The 19,508-nt window shown below is 32.1% G+C and overlaps 1 protein-coding gene across 4 annotated transcripts in view; it reads right to left on the reverse strand.

The window, feature by feature from the left end:
• The window catches only part of LOC132756301 (uncharacterized), a 50,187-nt gene that overhangs the window by 15,755 nt on the left and 14,924 nt on the right, over positions 1-19,508 (reverse strand). Inside the window, exons 19-20 of one of the 4 annotated variants that reach the window (XM_060747339.1) lie at positions 19,059-19,230; positions 18,659-18,739 (exon numbers count right to left, since the gene is read on the reverse strand). The exons of 1 other annotated variant lie outside the window; for it this stretch is intronic. In XM_060747339.1, coding sequence (XP_060603322.1) covers positions 18,695-18,739; positions 19,059-19,230 — 217 coding nt within the window. In that variant the 3' untranslated portion in view covers positions 18,659-18,694. Of the gene's footprint in view, positions 1-18,658; positions 18,740-19,058; positions 19,283-19,508 lie in introns of those variants that run through there. 2 more of the 4 variants (XR_009629314.1, XM_060747345.1) reach the window with 2 other exon arrangements.

Genomic DNA, 19,508 nt, shown 5'->3' on the forward strand with positions numbered 1-19,508 from the left:
GACTCATTGCTAGGAATGTTTGCAATTTGTAAATGCAAAAGTAAGTAATTAGAGCATTTAAGATGTGCAATTTAGATACAATAAAATAGATAAATACAGAGTCCCTAAAGAAAACCCAACACGGCAAAATTGAAAATGTTGCAGGCTCGGTTTGATTGAACCTGTTCATGGACGGTACTGGAAAGTGCAAGTTACCGTCCACGCCCCCTAGCACCGGCTTAAGCAGAATTCAACTTTTAAACGTGAAATAGTAAAATTTTGAATTTAAAAACATCCGCAGATGTGTTTACACGGCGGTTATCATGGAACCTTCAATGTGACACTTCTGTGCCATTCCATGAAAAGCGGCATATGGTCCCCAAGTAATAAAAAGCGTGTGCCCTAAACGAGAAAACAATGGGCGGAACTAAATAAAATGGAATTTTGGAAGGGGATCAGAGGTTATGAAGCCTATAATTTCAAAGATAGTAGATCATCTTATATGTAACATAATTGGCTATTTTAAGGCAAATGGCATGATAAATTAACAAGTTGATGCTGCGTCAAGTATTATCTATTCTATTGTTTGTGTGAGAGGGAGAGAGGGAGAGGGAGAGAGAGTCACAGGGAGATTCTTAAGTTCTGGGGGTGGCCATTGCAACATTCTCAAGATTGGAGGATAAAAACAGTTTTGAAGGCAAAAGCCAAACCTTGTAGAACAATTTACAAAGATGTATTTATCTCTCCGGACCAGTCAAAGGAAGAAAGAATACATGCAGGAAATCTTCGTTCTGCCGTAAATGCGGTGTACAGGAGAGGACGTCTGTCTATTAGAGGAAATAAAATTGCATGTATATATGAAAATAAAGTCACCCATAATAATGGTGCAATGCATGTATATCAAGCTAATGGCACCCAAAATAGTCATAATACTGCATCAATTCATAGAAGTATTAATAACAACCACAGCAAATGGTGCAAATCAGCACTGGTTCTAATAAAATAGATAAATATAGAATCCCTAAAGAAAGCCCAACACGGCAAAATTGAAAATGTTGCAGGCTCGGTTTGATTGAGCCTGTTCATGGACGGTATTGGAAAGTGCAAATTACCGTCCACGCCCCCTAGCACCGGCTTAAGCAGAATTCAACATTTAAACGTGAAATAGCAAAATTTTGAATTTAGAAACATCCGCAGATGTGTTCATACGGCGGTAATCATGGAACCTTCAATGTGACACTTCCGTGCCATTCCATGAAAAGCGGCGTATGGTCCCCAAGTAATAAAAAGCGTGTGCCCTAAACGAGAAAACAATGGGAGTCAAACAATCGTGGAAACAGGAGCATTAATGTTAAAGGTCGTTGAGGACAAGGCCGTGGACAGACAGGACAGTGTATCCGAGGGCGAAGTCTTTGTTGAGCGATACTCTCACTGAACTGTGGAACTCCAAGTGACAGGCTGAAAATAACCGGCTAAAATGTTCAGACCTAGCATTAAAACACACACATAAAAATAAAAATAGCTTTTGTGCAGGTTTGAAAATGTTTTAACCGTGAATTTCAGAAAAGTAAACGAGCTCAATGGGTTTCTGTCCAGACTGAATTATTAAATGAACGTATTTCTGGCCAACAGGGATTTTAGAAGACCATAAGTCAGGTGGGTATCGCTCAAACTAGATCAAAGTCCAAAAGATGTTTATGTTGTTCTTCTTAATTAATGGAAATCTGATTTTAGTAGTTTATTTTGATTAGAAATGTAAGTACAGAAAATCAAGATTATAGTGATAATTTGCAAGATCAAGTTGTTAATGCTAACATTGACTGTTCTACCTTAAATAAATACATATCTATATTTGATGTTCAGAAGGCTGTTTATAAGGCCAAGTTGGATAAATCATATGATATTGACACTTTCCCTGCTGATGTTTTAAAGAATGATAATTGTATTTCTTTCTTACATGTATTTTATAATATTTGTTTAATAACATATGAGTAGGGAAAAGTCCATCTATCTCAAATTCCTAAGTCTAGGACAGCTGATCGACGGGATCCATTATCTTATTGAGGAATTGCATAGCGTTTTGAATGACAGATTATCCTCATGGTCTAAGAGAAATAACGTCCTAGTCGATGAGCAGAATGGATATAGGAAACATAGAAAGCACTGTAGACCCCTTGTCGTTACTCACAAATATCATTCACACAAGGAAGAAATTAAGGCAGTCAACATACTGTGTATTTATAGATTATAAAAAAGTTGATGACTATATTGAAAGAAAAGAAGCTTATTATGGAAAAGAACTTGAACCTTAAGTTGGTATAAATGGTAAAATAATGCTAGCGCTGAAATCTGTTTTACAATAATGTCTCATCTAATGTCAGGATAAATGGTTTATATACTGACTGGTTAAATGTTCACTGTGGTCTTAGACAGGGATGTAGCTTGTCACCTCTACTCTTCCTCTTTATCAATGTTTATCAATGTTTTTTTTATAACTACAGCAGCCAAAGGCATATATATTGATAATGAGAAACTTTGTATTTTACTCTATGCTGCTGACATAGTATTGATATCTGATAATGAAAATAATCTACAATTAATGCTTGAAAATTTAAGTAATTGATGTTAAAATAACTCTATGGTTGTAAATCCAGCTAAGAGTAGTATTGTACACTTTAGACCAAACTCTGTTGAAAGGACCTCATACAGTTTTACATGTGGAGGTCATAATATAAATGTTGTAGATAACCTTTCTCGGTTTATTATTGGATGAACATTTGGACTTTAATGTGACAGCAAAATGTGTTGCTCAGAGTGCTGGACACGAAGTCTCAGGTTGCTAATTGCGAAATGTAAAGCTATTGGAGGAGTTCCATATGATGTTTTCAAAAAAACGTTATGATAGCCTGGTATGGCCTGTAATGGCCAACGTTGCGTCAATTTTGGGAACCAATAGAGAAAATAACAATCACTTAAGAAAGCCAAACAAGGTAAATTCAAAATGTTGCAGGCTCGGTTTGATTGAGCCTGTTCATGGACGGTAAAGTTAAAACTACCGTCCAGGCCCCTAGCACCGGCTTAAGTAAAATTCAACATTTAAACATGAATTGGTAAAATTTTGAATTTATAAACATCAGCAGACGTATTCACACGGCGGTTATCATGTAACCTTCAATTTGACACAGTAGAGCCATTCCACATATCCTAGAGGTGATTCAACATTATTGAAGTAGAAATAAAGGAACCACCCAACTAGAAAATTCCAAAAAGTTAAGACTAAAAATACCACAAACACAACAATAATGTCGTGCCGAAGGATCTTTAAGGACCTGAAATATAACATCTCTGATTGCATGTACCGGGCGACGTTTTACTGTCCTTTTCTTGTATCAATGCTGTACAAGCTAGAGCAATGCGTCTTTATCTTGGGACTTTAAAGTATACACCCAACAATGCTCTGTATGAGTGTATGAGGAATTAGCCTGCAACCCCTACATGTAAGGCAGTCTAGGTCTTTTTCTCACCAATGACATTAGGACAACGTACTATGCTTTTAGAATAAACCATAACATTTTTAAGTTTTGTAATAATAAAAGCAATAACAAATGTAATAATTGGCAATACCAATTTAAATGTCATTTGTCAGATATAAATTTAATGGAAATGTTAGATAAATATGAAGAAATTTCTGTGATAAGATATTGAATGCTTTTTTGGAAGTTTTTATTAGTTCTTGGCACACACATATTAATAGTGGTGTTTGTCCTTCGAGGCAATGTAGAAATAAGTTAAGAACTTATAGGCTTATAAATTATATAGAACAAGTTATGAGACTGTTAATCACTTATATCTAAAAGTCAGAGATCAGCATTTAATTTAGCTAAATTCATATGTGGTGTAGCTCCGGTTAGAATTGAGACTGGGAGAAATCCAAACATTCCAGAGAATTAAAGATGATGTCCAATATGTAAACTCTCAATTGAAAATGAGATTCATGTTCTGTTCGAATGATTAGCCTTCAACCATATAAGACAGATTTTAATTTCTAAATCAATGGAAATAGATAATAGCTTTGTTAATCTCAATAACCAGGAAAAAAACTTTTTGTTCTCTCCAACAAGGGTATTGTAATGGAAATTGCCAAAACTTGCAGCGCAATTTGAAAAGAAGGAAATAATTTGTTGTATAAATAACATTTATCCTACAGTATTATTTGTAATTTTAGAAATACTTCTTCTTTTGCATACTTGGTGTTATTTTTATATGTTACTTACAATAACATTTTTTATGATTCAGTTAACTAACTTTTATTGCAGACTAAAGTACCTCTGCTAATTTATTTTAGTTGACTCTGATTCAATTTAGATCCATATTTTAAACTATTTTTCTGAAAACAGGACATTTGTCATAATATTGAGTTGTCAGTGTTTAAAGACTTGTTTATGCAGATTTTCTTAACAGATAATCGATGGTATTTTAGCTTTAAACTGTTCATATTAAGATAAAGTATAAAACAAAGTGGTGTATTCAAGTAACATCTCATATAGATGTAGTTATATTTGAACTAATTCAGATGGACAATGTACTGAATTGTATGTGTATTAATATTTGTAAATGTCGGGTATACTTTGACAACATTTCATGTATACAAATCCTTACTCGGATATACCTGATGTGTACCCCGTTTTGCATAGAAAAGATTGAGCGAAGCTGGGGAACAGCCGGAAACCGGGCATGCTTACTAAAAGGGAAATTGAAGAAGTTAGTGCAAATAACTGCTAAAAGTGCCTACCTACAGAAGTTTTGGATTACATTTGGACCGGTGAGCGATAGTATTATAGCTGCCTTTTCTGTTTCAACTGTTAGCATGCACAATCGTCTTCTTACAACTCGGTTAAGCGATGTCCGACCTAGACAATAGTGCATTTTCGCTTTAAAATTCCATCTTTCCTCGTACCAACTGGTCTCATATTGTACATTTTTCGTAAAAGAAATCATATCTGTGTAGATTGCACTTTATTTGATGAAAATTGGTTGACAATTATCAAAAATATGGGAGGTTAAATAAGGCCTAGTGGTAGTTCTGCTGGACTATGTTTATAGTATTTATGAATTAAATTTTTAAAAACAACTTTTCTTTGTTGTTTTATTGAAAATTAAATATTTTAAAATTATTTTGAGTTCAAAATTACTTTATTAGTGTAAAAATATTTTATTTATAAAAAAAAGTGGGCGTGGTCATGTACATGTATACTTTCCAAGCCTTTGTTATAGGGTAAATGAGCATGGAAAGGAGAGATAACTCTTCAGTACATATTGGAAGTATTTGCAATATGGGCTGAGGAGTTGTTTTCCCTTTCACTATGTTTAAGTATCAGAACGATCATACAGGAAATTTTATGATTTTATGTTTTATAATTTGTAATTGAAATGTTGTATTTGTATGGATGAAACTTTAGTAAAGATTATATATGTTTATATTCATTCTACGGTGGTAATGGCCATATAAGTTTAAAATGTGTTTCTTTATAAGAAAAAAAACACTGTAAATGTGATTGAGTCAACTGCGATATACAAGGGGCAGGACGTGAAGTGGTTGCACACTTGGTTCAAGCGAGCGAATTGATTGCAAACTTGACAAAATGGCAAACACGGCGTAATTTTTTGAAACGGGTGAACGAATTTTTGCCAGGCAAGTGGGTTTCATTGTTATTTTGAAGTTCATTAGTATGTCTATTCCATAATGCAATATATATGCTACACACGGTTAAAGGTTTCAGCATCCTAGATTATGTTTTGACGAAGTTATTGAAGATATAAACTGATCATGTAGATATTTTGAAATTTGACATGTGACTGTTCTGGTCGGTTTTTCTCCTAATTTATTCGAATTTGCAAGTTTTTAACTGCATTTAACAATAACAAAATATTTTTCTGTCAATGCTGTACAAGTGGTTTAGTTCGCAAGTCCGAAGATAACGTTCAATACACAAAAATATCTTGTTCAAGCACATTTTGGTTGCAGACTTATACTTCAAGCATTTTTGGTTGCAAACTATGTGTCAATAATGTGGCATGCATATTTTTAGCGAGGAATAACTAATCATTTTTTTTTAATAATTAGCAATATTAAGCAATTATACCCTGAAATATATACACAAATTATGCATGCGTGCAGATATATTCTAACACAGGGTCTTTCAAATAGATATATAACACAATATGCTAAATTGTAGTTAAGTTGTGTTTATCTTCATCATTTTTTCTGCTCGATATACTTCTTTTCATTTTTACAGAGTCTTATGACTTTTTTATATCTTGGCATGACTAACTGTAAAGGAAAAGAAAAAATAGCAACACATAGCTTTCATTATTGTTCGTTTTTTGAGATTTGAAATGAATTTGATTATATAGTAGATAAAACTATATTAACATTGACACACGGGCATTATTTACATGTTTCTTTAAATTGTTCCTTATTATTGACCAGTCAAAACATCTTCCAAATTCCCTAACTCGAACAATGACTTTAAGTAGTTTTGTCACGTATCAGTCAATGTAAATAACCAACCGTATATCATCAATATTATGATCTTATAATCAAAACCATCTTTAGAATACCAATTGACATATGATATACATCAAATCCGAAATATTGTAAACAAGCATGTCATTTTAACTTTTGGTTTGTAAAAATATTTTAAGTACATTTACATACTTTATGTCTAAAGCAACTGCTGATCTTTACATACGAAACAAACAAATTAACATTTCTGGTGGTTTTGATAAACTTTGGAAATTTTGACGAGTAACATCGTATGTGTGCACATGTCCTTATGTTTATGATGAAAATAATTCACTTACATACAACAGTACTCTCACATACGTTTGTTTTGTATGTAGTTTTCATTTGCATTTTACGTATGGTGACATATTTTAGAATTGAAGTATCAATGAATATTTTTCTATATGCTATTATTTTGTTTGCAGGCTTTTACTGATGATTATAGTATTGAACTGAAAACCATGTAATTTGAAACATAAAGTGCATAATTGTTGTAAAAGAAGAAAGTATAAATAACATTTATAACGAAAACAAGTAACAGAACATAAATGTCAATATTTGCCTTTGAAAAAAATAACCTTCTACAGTTTTACTATGGATTTCAATAGAATAAGAATAAGTTTGCAACCAAAAAAGCTTGAAGTATAAGTCTGCAACCAAAATGTGCTTGAACAAGATATTTTTTGTGTATTGAACGTTATCTTCGGACTTGCAAACTAAACCACTTGTACAGCATTGACAGCAACATATTTTGTTATCTTTAAATGCAGTTCAAAACTTACAAATTCGAATAAATTAGGAGAAAAACCGACCAGAACAGTTACATGTCAAATTTCAAAAAATCTACATGATCAGTTTAAGTCTTCAATAACTTCGTCAAAACATAATCTAGGATGCTGAAACCTTTAACCGAGTGTAGCATATATATTGCATTATGGAATAGACATACTAATGAACTTCAAAATAACAAAAAACCCACTTGCCTGGCAAAAATCCTTTCACCCGTTTCAAAATATTACGCCGTGCTCGCCATTTTGTCAAGTTTGCAACCAATTCGCTCGCTTGAACCAAGTGTGCAACCACTTCACGTCCTGCCCCTTGATATAAGTAGCTATCAATAGCTCGCCGCTACGGTAATAAAAGTGATGACGTCACATTAAAGTTATAAATAAAGGTCAAGTAGCAAAAAGGAACGCAGCGGCTGCTCTACATACTGGACCGGTGTTAAGTTGTAAATTGACCCCCATAAAAAGTCCCCTGGTCAATATTTAATATAAGATAATGAACCCAATTATAATAAAATGATCGGGGGTTATAATATTTTAACTCTCCTACATGTTGAAAAATGACCCTTACATATAATAGTAACCTCTTGTAGAATAACTACCCCCCCCCCCCTTATCCAAACTATAAAGTCCTTTTCTAAAATAGATAAATACAGAATCCCTTAAGAAAGCCCAACACGAAAAAATTGAAAATGTTGCAGGCTCGGTTTGATTGAGCTTGTTCATTGAACTCTTTCAAAGATACTTGTACACTGTCAATATAATTATCCTCAGATGGTAAATATGTTCTTTATGTTACTAATTTATGCGCCCGTTTAACAATTTGACCGAATCCTTTCACAACTATTTGACGGAATTTTTTCAAACTCTCGAGGATAGCTACTATAACCGAAGCCTAGCCTCATTCTGCAGAGAATATAAATATTTTTGATCTATACATAAAGAGTATTAAGCATTTTTACAAATGACAAAAATATCAAGGATTTTTGACATCACTTCCATAGCTGTCATTACACATAGAGCATTCCCATGCCTCAATCGCCTTTTAACAATACAGAAAATGAAATATTTTACCGCCAGTTGTATGAGACCAGATCCATTTTCTTTAAAAAATTCGGACCAGATCACTGTTTCCAGTTTCAGAAAGTTTACATTCCACTGCTCATTATACATATAAAGCTAATATGCCCTCTTAGTGAGGAGGAAGGAAAAAACTTTGAGCAAAGCCGGTAAAAGTGCAATTTTAAAAGTAGCATTATGTTATCGCAATTCGAAGAAAAGTAAATTTTTGTTGCCACAAACACGTTATAATGATCAAACAATTGAGGAAAAACATTGCACTGATAGTTAGTATTAATAAGGACAATTTTCCTACATTTTGTACGACAGTTTACAACGTTACACCGGCAATCCAAAGAGCCGTGTTTCAGTCCCGACTGCGGCGTGTCGAAATTTGGTGTGATTCTTTTATGCATAATTTCCTGCTCATGAGCGCCAGTAACACATTCTATGCATCAAAATATGTAATAAGCCCTGCGCTTGCAAAAGGCATTAGGTTATTATATAAAAATATATACACCGTTAGGTAAGATCAGTTTAGAATTTATGTAACAACTAGAGTTTTTTTTCCGTAGTTGTCTATATGTAACATTTACATGCCAAAAGTCTAGTTTCTGGGCATTGCATTGCAAGACGACATTACAAAAATGTTTACTCAAAGGTCTAGACCCATGTTGTCCCTAGGAGAACACCTTGAGACTTTTTTTCTGTAAATAAGTCAATATAAATTAAATCATGTTGAGTCCCAGGTCAATATTTGATTCTCTCGTGATGAAGTATAAAAAGCAAATCGACATGGCAAATATCCAAACTATGTAGTTTCAAAGAAGAAAATAAAGATTATATGAAATGCTTACTTTTAAGGTCAACCAGTTGATTATGGCGCGGGGGGGGGGGGTTTAAGTGGGAGTCTGTTTCATATCGAATTTGATCTCACAGGAAGGCATTATTGTGTTTTACTATAAGATCAATATAAACCAAGTGACCCCAAGGCTGGGCAAATGTTGACCAATTGGGCATGACAAATATGATTTCTTTAGAGGACCACTGGGTGGACATAATATTTTCTGAGGAAAAATACGTTTAAAGTCATAGTACTATTTACTAGGTATATGAATACCGACTGACTTCTAGAGCGTGATCATTTTAAGCAATATCAATTAAGCAAAATTAAATATATTTTACTTTATAAATCTATTTAACCTGATCACCAAGATAGTGTGATTTATGTGACATTTGTAGATGATCACAAGGAAATATCGTAGTTATTGGCATTAACTTTTAGGAGCAAAATGTTTTATATAAGACATATTACAATAAAAGTCTATGCATACAAACTGACGCCAAAGGTCATGATTTATAGACCTGATGTATTACACAGGCCGGCTAGGTGAACCTGCATGTCAAACAATAAGGCTCTTGGCACTTTTGTTTCACAAAAGAAGATCTAAATGTATTTTCTTGTAAAAATCTTTATAAATTTTGACACCCTTGGGACGGGGAAAACTCTGTTCCAGGGGCAAGGATGATATACTTTTTGTAGAGATCACAAAGCAATACTTTAATTCATAAATCTATATCAAGTACATTACAAACCACACAATAATACTTGTTTTTTACTTTACAACTCTATATAATCAAGTGACCCGTTATCGGAGCTAATTTTGACTCCATACGGGTTATTTATTTTATTTCTGTAGAAATATTGCGGCATGCTAAGTATCTAAGCTCTCTCTGGATTTTAAGGTCTTGAGGAGTAAAAAACGTGAAAGATTTAGATTTGAAATATTTTTTAAAACCTTTATACCAACTTATGCATCAGAACGGAACAATTCATATTACCTTTGTAGAAAGCACATACAGAACATTCTTCAGAAATTGGTCAAAATCCACCTTGAGGTTAAGGGAGAGATGTTGTTTTAAGATATTGTTGGCAACGACGCTCGAAGGTCACATTGCTAGCACAAAAGATCAACGCTAAGGTGGTTAAAAAGTGGTATACCTAGAAGTTTCGTACCTTATTTATGCAATATATAACAAAGAGGAGATAAAACATTAAAAACTATAACATTTGATTGTTCAATGAAAATTCTTACCACATGACATAAAATCGTCACGATAGTCCATGGGCCTCTCTACGTCATTGTTTCGGGTAGACAAATCTTGGATAATTTCTAACAGAAATAAAAGGCGCCTATTACAGCTTAATAAGCATTGTTTGTATTGAAAAAGTTTTATTTTTTAACAGAAAAAATTATCATTATAAAATTGCCCGTTCAATTACCTTTTTTATTGTTTAAGAATAAGATTTGAATGGAAAGGTTAGAGTAAACGTTAAACATAAATATTCATTACAAAATATGATAGAGCTTTACCATTCCTTGGAACATGAGCATGAATATTTTAGATTAAAACTGATTTAAGTATTTGTTTTATAAACATTTATAATTATAAAATTTTGCTTTAAGAGGACTTACGTTTGCTTAGTTTCTCATCCACTAATTTGGCGAGATCTGTGTGCTCCGATTTTACAAGGCACGACAGAAATCTTGTGTACCAGTTGGTATGTCTATGTGGCAATCTAAGAAGAAGGTCTAATGTAGCACTGAAAGGAGACTCTCTTTCCGCTTTGTTCTTTATTTCTTTTCCTTCGTTTTCTGAAATCATCTTTTCTTCTAAAAGGTGCGGAATTATCTCAGTTACATTCAGATTCTTGCATATTTCCGCCGAACAAAACTTTTGAATTTTCTCTTTATTTTCTCTACGATTTGTGGGAATCTTTTCACCTTTCAAAATCCGTAAAACTTTTTCATTCTCTAAAATTTTATCAAATGTTTATGTTAGAGCTGTATCTAATCGACGTGACAAAACTTTTATTTTGCCTTATATACATGCACTAGACCTGCATACTTTGTATTTACCTTGGACTATTCTATTGAATTAATTTGTTAATTAATATATATAATTTAATAATTTCATTAAAAATTTTATTGGCACAGCTTTAAAACAAATTTAAACATACATAGCTACATATTTATATTAAAATGAAAGTAACATACATAATGGACACAAAACAATAAAACAAACAAACCAACACACAAACAAACAAACAATCAAACAAACAAACTGACCGAATTTTTCTTGAAACAATTTGACAAGAGCTGAAAACCTGTCTGGAACATCTTCCATTGAAATAATTGTGTCTATCATTCTAGACGCTACACAGATAGAATCATCAGTTGATCTTGAAATCCTCCGAAAATATTCTCTTTTTTCTGTTCAGATTTCAAAATAAATCAACACATTTTCATTTTTTAAATGAAATGAGACATTTTATCCACAAAATTGCTATTTTCTTTAGTTGTTCATCAGATTTCACATTTCATTAAGACCTTTTAGAATAAAAGAGAGATGAATATTGTATGTAAAATTATTCAATGTAAACTTATTTAATGCTATGCATTTAATCCAAATGTGTTAGTAAGATGTCTACTGGTTCCTTGTGTGACTGCATTATTTAATTTGGATGAATATGTAACGATGACAAATCTAAGAAGGTATATATTGTGTTATGTCATTTTTTATAACTTCTTTAACATGTGAGACAAAGCAGTATTATTAAATTCAGTTACAAGGCAAATCAAATAAAGATACAATTACTTCAGTGGGAGTTCGCTTCACCTTTACTTTCTTAGTTTTAGAAACAACTTACCAATAGTAAAATATTCATAAAACAAAAGGTCTTCGGGGTTGATACACTTAACAATATAATGCTTATATGCTTCAAGATAGTACTGTATCTTTGCCTCCGTGTCACCATTTTTAATACCATCGACATATTTTGTATATGCTTTTGCTGGATACTGATGATGCGCCATTTTTTATTGTTGAATTGACGTCACTTTTATTTCTTGAATAGTTATTTCTGATACTATCCTAAAATGATATATTGTTTTCATATTCAAAATCGTCAAAAATGAATGTTGTTTTATGTGTTTATTTGAAGATTGTTTAATTAAATAATCTTTCTTTTTATCAGTACGAAACCATAATTATGACATCAATCCATTTAAATATCAAAAATACACATGCTCTCTCTCTCTTTGTGTGCTTTCTTCTCGTTTTTTTTGTCTTTTTTCTTCTTATCCATTCTCGCCTTTTATGAGTATGGTTCTTCGTGCTGCAGAGAATGGTGTCAATTGTCTTTGTGAGCTTTTTATTATAATGTTATCAATCGTCTTGACGGAATGCTGCTTCGGGAAGCACGTTGTGGTGTCGCATTCATTTATCCTGAAGTCCTTGACTTTATCACATGATATTTAACAATGTATGCGCGCCGTTGTACGAGATGACATATCATTTAGCATATAAGATTGTTTACTTCCTCAAACAATATATTTATTCTAATAAACTCATACAAATCTCGGAAAATGAATTATTTTTGCATTTCATTTTACACAGTGTTAAACACATAAATCTTGCATACCTTTTATTGATATTACTTCTTTCGGGAAACATTCATCTGCATCCAGGACCAGTTGAACCATCTTTAAACGAATCGCCTTTTGATGGTTATTCCGATGTCAGCATCCATGAAGTACTTAATAACGACCTGAGTATTATGTACCTAAATATACAAAGCCTTGCCCCTGAGCTAGATATATAAGAAAAAGAATCACAACCTTAAGATATTCTTGTTTTTAATAACACATGGCTCTTATCCAACAGCGAAAATTAATATATAGGAATATTTAATTTTGGTCCTCTTTTCGCTTTGATCTAACACATAAAACATGTGGTGGAGTCGCAATAAATCTTAAGAAAGTGCTTTCTGGGAGAGTCCATCCAGACAAATCATTACCTGACCTCGAGGCTATCTGAATTGAAATCAAACAACAACCGACCCCCTAATGCCAACAATCACTATTGGTCTCTACTGGAAGAAAGCATTGACATAGTACATAACACAAATATTCAAAACATTATTATCACTGGCGATTTTAATTGTAACTTACTCAATCCAAGTAACCAAAAAATCCAAAACTTGATTCATTCCTACAATATGCATCAAACTATATCAGATCCTACACACTCTACAGAAACATCTTGCTCTATCATTGACATCATCTTAGTTAAAAGTATAACCAATGTCCATACAAGCTTTGTTGCTGACCCCTTTATCCCTGATTTAGTTAAGAGATCACTGTCCTATAAAATCGTCATAAAACATACACACAAAAAACATACATTCATCTTTCAAAGACATATCTTGAACTATGACCAAGGCGACTTTGCTCGTGTTAGAAATATCTTAAGAAACGAAGCTAACTGGGAACACATAGTATCTTGTAATGGCCTCGATCTTCTAACAAAACAACTTATAGATTCAGTCTTGAATGGTGGCTGCAAGAGAAACAATACCAAAACAAGGATGTAACTTTTCGTTCGTGTGCTGTTCCATGGTTCAATTGATGTATAAGAAAACTAATTCATACTCGAGCACGTCTCCATAAAATTGCAAAATCAAGAAATACAGCTTATCACTGGTGAATATTTAGAAAAAAAAAACGAAATAAAGTAACGAAAGAGATAAGAAAGCAAAGCTGAACCACCAACAGAAAATGATAAACAAAATCAATGATAACACTGTAGATGAAAAAACTTGTTTAAGATACCAAAAACAATCCTCAAACTCTCTTACACGGATAACCTTACACCAAAACTCTTCACACGATCCTCCCAAGCGGACACAAACCAAAACAAGGCCAATCCTCTATACTATTTCTTCAGTCAACAAATTTCTTTACAAGAGAGTAACAAAGAACCACCATCTCTCAATACTACACCATCAGCATTCCTAAATAATATTACCATAGTACCACAAGACGTGTTGAACTCAATCGTAAATGTCAATCCCAATGAAGCATCTTGACCAGATTTTGTCATTCCACAGCTTTAAAAAAACATCAAGTGCACTTGCTAACCTGCTCTCTACTTTCTTCAATAAACTCTTGTGTATGTCTTATTTTCCGGATGAATTGGAAAAAAAGCAATCGTCACCCCTGTCTTCAAAAAGTCTGACTCTTATAATCCTGGTAACTACGGATCACCTATCTTATTTTAAGCTGTATTGTTAAACTAATGGAACGCTCAAAAATATGTCTACAAACTTAAAATTCAAAACACTATACTCCCTCCTTATCAATATGGATTTATAAATGGTGAATCAACAACCAATCAACTATTATATATTTAGAATGACATTTGTAAAGCCCTTGATGAAGGCAAAGAAATAAGAATGGTTTTCTGTGACATCTCAAAGGTGTGTGATCGAGTATGGCACATGGGTCTTATGAAAAGGCTTTCATTTATTGGGATAAATGGTTCTCTACATCAGTAGTTTCATTCATATCTTTCAAATAGAAAACAACGTATTGTAATTCATCATCTGACTGGTGTTCGGTTTCATCTGGCGTGCAACAAGGCTTAATACTCGGTCCTTTGCTCTTCCTAATTTGCATAAATGACATTGTTATAACCGGGAATTCTAATATTCGTCTCTTTGCTGACGACACCACCTATATCTAATTGTTGATACATCAAACACCACGGCAACATCACTTATTAATGACTTACAAAACATTTACTCGTGGGCAACATGATGGTTAATCGACTTCAATCCAACTCTTATATTATCTCGCAAAAAGAAACAAACCAAAGATGCTAAATCTAGCCCTACCCTAACGATCTTTAAAAGTAAATTTAACGCAAATATACGTAAACCTCCCTTATTTTATTTTCTGGTAATAGACATGCCCACATATTGAACACTTGATTACGTTAAGGATGTTACTCACAAAATTATGACCTGTTTAGAAAATCCATTACTAATTTACCAAACGGCATGCGGCGAAATAAAGACAACCAGCCATTATCGTCTGTACTGTCGTATAGACAAGCGCTCTTATCCAACTTACTTTGCCCAACATCTTTTCGAAATCTTCTTTACGGATCTGAAAACCTTAATATGATGATAATACAACTGTTTTTAAACAGTACGAGACTTTATTGTCGCATCGCGTCGCTTTACGTCGCAGCGGCCCAATATTACTGTTTACGCTAGAAATTTACTTCACGCTATCTAAGACCAAAACTCCAAGCACTGTAGCAGCAAAAACCTAATAACAATTATTTTAAATCTATAAATCTATATATCCTTACAAATTAATTACTTTTCGAATCTTAGCCATTCTTCTTCAAACACCTTAGGAGTTAAATCAACATAAGTATTTTATACCTGTTTTCATACCCGATTCCAAAATGTTAAAGAAACATATTACTATCGTTATTTTTTTCTTTTTATAATATGTATTAACAAAATCAATACTACTTGTAATGTACTGCCATGTATTATTTTGTGAATAAAATAGTGTATAAACTAAAATTACATAGCCAATATAAGATAATGTTTTCATCTCGTATTAAATTGTCTCTTTCTTAAATCATCTCCAGCTATCACACATGAATATTTATAAGACCGTAGGGATAATTGACGTACACGATATTACAAGTTATCTTGCTACCGACTCTGATAATATAGTCACACATACGCCCAAACATCTATATCTGGTACGAGAAAATTGAAATTTAAGAGTCCCATTAAGTATCAATAATGCTGTTGTTTTTATTTTTTGAAAGTACATATTTTAGGTGCCCTATTATAGTTTAAAAATGTAACTCATTGGTCATATATCGGAGTCATCTTTTGACTTTTTATCACCTCTAGTATTTTTGAGTATACTGAAGTCAAAATACCACTTTGTTTACATTGTGCTACCTTTATGATTGTTTTCCTAATTCAGTGCTATTTACAAAGGATTTTACATCTCGATCCATTTTTAAACATTATAAAACATGTTTTAAAAATCTATCTATTTCGTAGGCTATTTGTGCCTTAACCTATAAGTTTGAGATGGTCATCACTTCAATCATTTGTAAATAAACAATGTTGCTATGCTTTGACAAAATAAAGTGAGCATATATATCGTCAAAACTTATAGTATATGATTAGGAATCTTCTGCTCTAAAGTCGCAACATGTTCAATCTACGTATAAAAAATAATAACATCTCAAATTATAATTAAGAAAAGCATACACTTGTAAACAAACTAATGTACTTTCGATTTAAATAGACAATTTGTCAAATTGAATTTAATATATTTTTTAAATATGTCTGTGTTATTCAATTATCAACAGGTTGAAATGTATTGAATACCTGAAAAACAATTATTCATATGAAGCATTAAAATCAGCAGAATTACATAATTATATGTATAGGTAAAGTTGTTTATTAAATTATTAACAAATTACCTATTACCTATTTATAATATTTATAAATCATATATAAAATTGGCAATCGTGACACGAGATTAAATATAAAATTCGTAATGCGATATAAATTTGATGGTTTTAATTAACCATCTTTAGATAGCTACATGTAATACAGTGGGCTTTTAAACTTTACAAAACGGTAAGATAACATTTATATAAACCAACTTACGTAGAAATAGCCGTTGTGTATAAATGAAACCAAGTTTTCGTTTCAAGTCATCAAATTTTAAACAAAATGAATATTAATTATGAATTCTGTGACACTGGTTTAAAACTCCTTTACTTCCTTTTTAAAGCGGGTATTGTGACGTATGCAAAAATGTTAACTAAATATCATTTTACATTACGATATATCTAACTTAAGAAACGAATAAAGCCCATGCACATGCGTACTCTGTGTTAGGCTTAAAGACAACACAAAGAAAGAATACATTTCAACATATTTAACAATTATTAAAACAAGATAACAAGATATTTCCGTTTTATTATTAACTATGATTGAAGAAAAGCCATAACCTAGGCCCGGTTCAATTTTTATTTTTATCTAAATTTGGGTAAAAGCTATAATTTGGTTCACGAAAAATGTTAAATGCTAAATATCTTAACCTTACCTTGCAGTTTTTAAGAAAAAGCTTTTTTACATGTTTTCTATATAAGAATAAGGAAATCACATAACCCCCGGGTCGGGGATAATTTTGACCCAAGGGATATTGATACAGGTCCACCAGACATTGCCTATTACACTCTGCTTTAGACCTTGTTGTTCTTGAAAAAATATATTACTCCTTTTGGTTACCGTTGCAACTAGATTTCCGCATGAAATCAAATACTTTTAACAAAATAAACTATCATTACGTTACAGCTGAAATGTTCAGACCTAAATTTTAACAACATGTTCCTTGTGCGGTTCTCACATAAATAGCAAGATATATAGTTAGGAAAATAAAGTCAATACATGGACATAATGTCACAATAATTTTCACCAGATCTCAATTGACCACATGTATTCTTTAAGCCTAGGATACCATCTTTCACAGAAGACATACAATTTATTCATTGGTTAATTGTTTATTACACACTTTATTGTGTCTAATATTATTTTCAGAGGTACAATTGCCAAGCTGCCTCATTGTACGATTCAGGTCGGTGATGCTTTCGATTCGCGATAATTGCATGTTCACATATAATACAGACCATTTTACGCTATTCTGTGAAGTAAAGATTCGTGTCTCCATTTACCTTAGACATGTCTGATATGCATGCACGAGATGATTAAATATGTCGGTATAATTTCTAAGCGCATTGACTTTTCTTTCAATTGTTATAACTGTAATGTTACGTGCACATGTACGTTTGAACAATTGACCTATTAAGAGAGCCTTATCATCTTTTTCATGATTTTCTTTTTTACATCAGTATAAGCACACTCCAAAGAAACACTAACATTATGAATAGCCGACATGATTTATTCTTGTTTATCACTATACATCAACACGTTATGCTTTAATATGTAAATTAAATGAAGTACAACACATTAAGCAATAATATATAATAGATAACAGAAAAAATTATTACTTTACCTATAGAATGTGATTTTAGGTGTCCTTTTCATTATCCTATTGACTGCCTATGCAATTCATTATTTTAATTCATTAACAATGTGACTCTAATTAATACAAAATACCTTTGCTACAATATTTTACATATTCAGTTACAGTAAGTGCTTTGAAAAAAATCATCATATATATTTCCTTTTTTATAAAGTCCTTTTTCAATTAGCACTAATGAAAATATTTGTTCAAAACATTTTCGCTGCAGATATGACGCAAAACTCATCATAGTTTTTTTTTTAAATTTACTTTGTATTTATAAGATATGTATCACCATTATTATGCTATATCCAAATGAAGATTTATCATGTATCAAGTGTTTCGTATGTTACCAAATACTCTGGGTATACCTGAAATAAACATGAATAATATAGTTAAGGTGTTATTATTGGATGTATATTGCTTTAATATACTCGTAGTAAGAAGCAACGATTGACACTTGTATCATTAAAGTTCAAAAGATTACTTATCAAAAACTGACGATTAAGTAAATAAATAATTTTATGCTGAATTTTTAATGTTGTATAGAAAATTAAAATACCAATTCATCTTAAAAACTCAGGCGAATCATATTTGGCATACCAGTTAGACAAATGTATTGGACATTTTAGGGTTTGTACAAGTTAATGAAAATGTAAATCTCATTTAACTCATTTAACATTGTTTTACCTGATCACCATTCAATATTTTGTATTTGAGGTAGAAATCGTTGTTAAAATCAACTCTCATTCTCACGGAATGGCATTCTTTAAAAGTCTCTAGATTAGCTTCACAAGGAACACTTGTGTTAGTTCCTGTTTTCGTTTTTCCCAGACACACACTGCATAACAAGATGCTCCTCCTGAAAGTGATTTTCGTTTTTATAGGCTCTAAAAATGATATTTCTTACCAATCTGAAAAGAGGATATATGTTTGTTTTGTGTAAGATGAAATTAATTTTATTTCAGTATGTGACCTTTGAAAACAGTTTTCTCACGTGAGTTCATGAAATAAAATAAAATTACATCTTACTCAACAAATAAACACATTTTTTTATTTTATGCTTAAATACAACTTTATGAAATTTCCTTAATATTAATGAATTAAAAGAATTGAAACAAGTTTTATCTTTTTGATAAC

The sequence above is a fragment of the Ruditapes philippinarum genome, unplaced genomic scaffold (genome assembly GCF_026571515.1).
Source record: "Ruditapes philippinarum isolate M1 unplaced genomic scaffold, ASM2657151v2 ctg151_1_1_1_1, whole genome shotgun sequence".
Classification (NCBI taxonomy): domain Eukaryota; kingdom Metazoa; phylum Mollusca; class Bivalvia; order Venerida; family Veneridae; genus Ruditapes; species Ruditapes philippinarum.